The 5645-nt window shown below is 43.0% G+C and overlaps 1 protein-coding gene across 1 annotated transcript in view; it reads left to right on the forward strand.

Moving 5' to 3' along the window:
• Positions 1-3608, forward strand: part of LOC134461365 (armadillo repeat-containing protein 1-like) — a 14273-nt gene extending 10665 nt beyond the window's left edge. The window contains exon 7 of the mRNA XM_063214229.1: positions 2819-3608. Coding sequence (XP_063070299.1) covers positions 2819-3034 — 216 coding nt within the window. The 3' untranslated portion in view covers positions 3035-3608. The remainder of the gene's footprint in view (positions 1-2818) is intronic.
• The last annotated feature ends 2037 nt before the right edge of the window (positions 3609-5645 follow it).

Below are 5645 nucleotides of genomic sequence, written 5' to 3' on the forward strand. Positions count from 1 at the left end.
ATTCTGCACTTTACCCCTTGTGTATCAATTGTTTGTAGCCTATTTAAGTTCAAGAAAAAGCTCAGTTACTCAGTTTCCAGGGCTCTAAATTAACTTTTTCCACCACCAGCCAATTTGGCTAGTGGACATTTTTTCTTACCAGCCACACAGAAGTTCAACTAGCCATTTTTTTTTTAATCTCGCCAAAATAAACTATGCGTTAGGCTAGTTATTTTTTTTTAATTATGGTAATTTTGTTCAACAATTTCTACAACACAGATACACTATATGTAGGCCTGCATACTATAGGCCTATGCCTACATAATAAGCATAGGCCTATTATAGGCTATATATGTTTTCATTATTTTTTAACTTCTGCTTTATTTTTTACTTTCATTACTTAGGCCTAATCAATTTGATTAGTTTTTGTTCAATTCCTCTGAAAACAGCTGAATCACATCACACAAGCCACTCACATAACAGACCTTTAACATACAGTAACCAAGCACACAGCCAAACTCTCCAAAACCTCACATACGCACACACCAAGGAAGGAGAAGAGATGAGAGGGAAAGGAGAGGAGAGAGGAGGAGCTCTTCTCTTATCTACCATGGGCAACAAAATGACAAGAAGCCTAGTTTAACTAAAAGTAAATAATATCACGGGAATCTTCGCTTCCTTTGTTACTTCCACAGCTTCGTCGTTGGTTGCTTTTTTGTTATTTGTTTTCTTTCCGATGGCGTGGGCTTTCCAACTTAGTTGCGCCAGAACTCGGAACATTTCAGAAGACAACTGAACTGACAGCTACGCTCACACTACTCTGGCAGTCAGCTCTCCTCCTCTGCCCTTGTCGCTATTTCGTTCCACAACCACTCATTTTTTAACGTCACTATTATTACGGTTACAATTAGGCTACTACTAGCATTCACCAACACACAGAACCTTGCTCTAACCCCCGCCACATTCTCAACACTCGCACAAAACATAGGCAAAATCTGCGTTAGTCATGTTATTGAAACGGTCAGGGCCTCGCTGCTTCAAAAAGGCAGCCTGTTACAGCAAGGTTCAGCCTAGTAATAATAGCAGTAGTGACGTTAAAAAGGTTGTAGCGAAATCGACGAGAGCATAGGAGGAGAGCTGCCTGTCAGAATAGTGTGAGCGTAGCTGACAGAAGGCTGGTCGTCTGAAATGTTTTCAATGCTGGCGCGCTTAACAGCATGGAGTTGCCGCTTGCTGCACTGGAAAGCCCACGGTGGGACGCAACATCGTGACGCTAGTGTCCATGGGTAATGTAGGAAATCTCGCCTTAAGGGCTCTGCGTACTTAACGTGCGCACGTTCGTCATAGCAGCGGTTTACCGTTCATAATTTACTGTACTCGGGCGATACTGGCCAAATTGGCGGGTAGGTATTTTTTTCTACTAGCCAAAATGAATTTTCACCCGTGTTTGGCGGGTTGGCGTGTGTTAATTTAGAGCCCTGTCAGTTTCTATTTGTTATTTCCATATAGAATTCCATGCACTCATCTTCTTGCTTTAAGCACCTCATCTTCTGAGGTTAGATGTACAGCTTCATGATTTTAAAAAAAAAAAAAACTAATTTGTGGCTAGTAGAATAGGTGGATGGCTAGTAACTCGGGAAAACCACTAGCCACAGTGGCCGGTAAGCACAAATGTTAATGTCAAGCCCTGGTAGGTAGTATACTCATGAACGGCCATCCGGGTACTTTGCTCGTAAATGTGCATTATGTCCCTTTATGGGGGAAATCAAACCGAATGTCTCATTAACTTACATGCTACATCAGCTAGCCTAATGAACACAGTCCATGCTTAAACCACGGCTGTTTGGCCATATTATTTGAACAGCCGGCAACACAACATGTTTTCGGCATGTTGCACGTGAACAACGCTTGTCTACAGGTCCTTGTCTTTCGTTAATTCTTTCCCAACACCATCAATTGACTTGCATTGGCTTTTCTACCCAGTTTTTTCCCCGAAAAAAGGGCGTAAGGCACATGGAAAATGTCACGAGTATAAGACCTGGAGAGAGTGAATACGTCCAGCCTCCAGTCATTTCAATGGGAAATGCTAGGCTAGTGAATTCAGCCAAAATTGAACAAATTTTTCAGCTTCCAAAATGAGTTTCCCGGAGGTCATTTCCGCCAACAGTTTACTCAGCCAATTACGTGCCACGTTACAGACTGATTTACGGTTGACCAGAAAGCTATATGGGAGACAGGTATTATAAGGTGCCCAACCACAGACCTGTTAAGGTCTGTGTGCCCAACACTGAACTCACGCACCCACCAATCATCATGTGCGAAGCGGATGTCGGAAATGCGCGAATTTGTGAAAATGGTAACGAGAAAGTGCCTTGCTAATCGGCGAAGCTAACCAGCCAAATCCTGACCCCCTGGGTACCCTTATCACACTCCCCTTCCCCATTGGACAGCCAATCTGTCTCTTGGTCACATGACCCCATGTGATTTCCTTTTAAACTACACTTGTGTTTTATTCCACCTTTACACCTTGAAAAAGACTCCTGCGTGAGTTGAAACGCGTCGGTGTGTGTGTAAAAAATTAAATGTAAATAGCAGTGTTGCCTCGAGACCCTCCTTTACTCCTATACTGGTAGCTTGTTTTGGAAAAGTAGAAATCCCCTCGCGGACCAAATGAGCTGTTGTGGACCCCCAGTGGTCCCCAGACCACACTTTGAAAATCACTGCCTCCGGAAAAGTTCTGTTCTGTTTGGGTAATGTCTCAATTCTGTGTTTGTAAAAATGTAAGCCCTAACTAATGGACTCAGATGAAGAATGTGTTCCCAAATGTGTGTGTTCACAGATGCTGGTGCCGTGTGTGCCAGGGGAGTGTAAGTGCCAGACGCCGGAGGAGTGCGTGTGTCGGTCCCACAGGGCGGGCATGCCCGAGTACCTGCCGGAGGACGAGAGCCCTGCCGTGGAGACACACCGCGCCATCAGCGGCAACCCCTTCGGCCAGGACTCGGCCAGCTGGCTCAACACCGCCACCAACTTCCTGTCACGTTCCTTCTACTGGTGACCCACTTCCTGTCTGTTAAAGAGCCATTCGACCAATGAACACCAAACTTCCCTCCCTGCTTCTTCTACTGGTGACCACTTCCTGAGTCAAAGAGCCATTCGACCAATGAAAACCAAACTTCCTTCTCTGCTTCTTTTACTGGTGACCACTTCCTGTCTGTGAGAGAGCCATTCGACCAATGAGCAATTTTCGCTCCACTTACAACATGAAGGCAAACTCTTAGGGTGCAACTCAAACTAGTTCCTCTCGTCCTTTCCTGCTGCTTGTGACCTCTAGTCTCAGTGTTGTCTCCGTGGAGAAAACAATCAAGTTTCCCCGCTGTCAGCCTAGGCAGAAAACAAATTTGGGTTGGATTTTCCCCATTCAACATCCCAATTGCAAATGAGAATGTTACCTTTGAATTGCGCTTTTTGCGAGATATTGATTAAAACTTCAATCGTCAATGACATCTTGCCTCGCATCACGAGTCCACAAGCAAACAGAGAGGACGGGAGGTACTAGTAACTAGACGGAGATGGACCCTAAATGTATACACATCCCACCTCACTGAGGCCAGGTGCAGGACAAAGGCATATCAATCAGGCTTGTACGAAATTCCGAATTGAAAGAATTTCAATTCAAAGTAATGTCATAATACGAACACTAGGTGGTGGTGTTCTATGTACTTTCAATGGGTGGTGTAGATTAAATTCAAAGAAATTCAAGGTAATGACACCACTTAGTGTTCGTATTATGGCATTACTTTGAATTGAAATTCTTTCAATTCGGAATTTCGTACAAGCCTGGTATCTATCGAAGACAGAGTAGAAGTCTTTCACATGCCTGGTGAAGGCCCTGATGAGTTGAAACATATGTCTTGACTTAAACCTTCTTTCGGAGTTGCATTGTGCAGACTTCTACTCTCTCTTTGAGAGCCATTCGACCAATGAACACATTTTGCTCCACCTTTGTACATGAAGGCAAAAAAAGTCCTATTTTGTCAGAACCTATGGGGTGAAATTCAAACTACTTTCTGCCGTCCTCTTGCCAGCACAGAGCGACTTTTTCGGGGCTTTCCCCCATTTCAGCATCTCGATATCAAATGAGAGAGAATGACCTTTGGATTTGTGTTTTTGCATAAAACCAATGACTTCAAGCCATGCCATGAGGCCAGAGGCGATAAGGAAGGACGTGAGGAAGTAGTTTGATATGTACCCCAGGTGCTTTTGAGATTGAGCAGCGCAGCGCAGAAGAGCACACCTTAGCGTCACCACTTTATCAGGTATTCTACAGATTAGTGGCATCAGTCACAACTGCTCAATCACAAACACACCGTCTGTCTGTTGCCAGCAACCCATAGGTTTTTGAAATTATTTATTTGTTACTTATTTATTTATTTATTATAATATTTTTTTATTTGTTTTTCAAAATGGGTGGGATGGGGGATTATAGACGTTGCGAGTATATTCAACTATGTTGCTATGATGTTGTATGACCAAACCAAGTTGAGGTGTAAATACATTTGGTGTATTCAAAAAGATACCCCGGCCATTTATAATTAGACAGGCAAAAAATATAAATACGTACCAAGATGGAGGGACACCAGATGGTGCTATTGAGTCAGTCTTCAATGTTTTCTGGGTGCATTGCAACTAATGGATTCTATGTTTTTCTATTTATTTTAAACATCTGTAAAATAAAGGGAAAACATTAAATGTAAAATAATCATTCACAACTGATAAGCAAGGAGATGAAATAATAAGCTACCCACCATGTTTGTACAGAAAGATTCGATCATTTCACATCTCCTTGAAGACAGGAATATTCTATTCACATGATTTGCTACACTGAGATTATTGTTATTACTTTGTAAATACAGTAATTGAGGGGTTATGTACGGTATGTGTGTACCGGTATGTGTGTGTATACAAATGAGTGTGGGTGCATGCATGTGAGTTAGCCCCACTGTGTGTGTGTGTGTGTGTGTGTGTGTGTGTGTGTGTGTGTGTGTGTGTGTGTGTGTGTGTGTGTGTGTGTGTGTGTGTGTGTGTGTGTGTGGGTACTTGTATGTGTACTTGTATGTGTGCATGTACATGCACAATGTGTGTCTGGGCTTGGATATGTGACTTTAGCTGCTCCCTTATTCTTATCTATTAACACCATGTTTACCAGCACTTTCCACAAACCTCTAAATTCCCCTTTATTGCCCAACATTTATCTGAATCCAGACTGAGTCATTCAACCAGTCATTTGAAGCTTGATCAGATCACAGACACCACTCAGCACCGCTCCTCTCACTAAAATAATATACAGCATGATGTAATCTATTCACAGGAATTTTGCTGTGAGCATTCAAATGACTAGAGTCAGGATACGTGGCTACCTCCACGTCCGCTTCATATTCCTGGTATGTAAACCACTTTGATGCGGTGAAAAGGCTTGGAGTGCAGTGGGAAGTCCGTGTCCTCATGCTGCCAGTGACTCAGTGTGTGTCTACGTGTAGTGACTCCACCACAACCGCTAGTCACCCCTATTACGTTATGGAAATTCTCCAATTCTCTTTCAATGTAACTGTCGGTCTAAATCACCCATAAAACTAACTAACTGTTTTACTAACATTGTGAAAGTGTTA

The sequence above is a fragment of the Engraulis encrasicolus genome, chromosome 2 (assembly GCF_034702125.1).
Source record: "Engraulis encrasicolus isolate BLACKSEA-1 chromosome 2, IST_EnEncr_1.0, whole genome shotgun sequence".
Taxonomy (NCBI): Eukaryota; Metazoa; Chordata; class Actinopteri; order Clupeiformes; family Engraulidae; genus Engraulis; species Engraulis encrasicolus.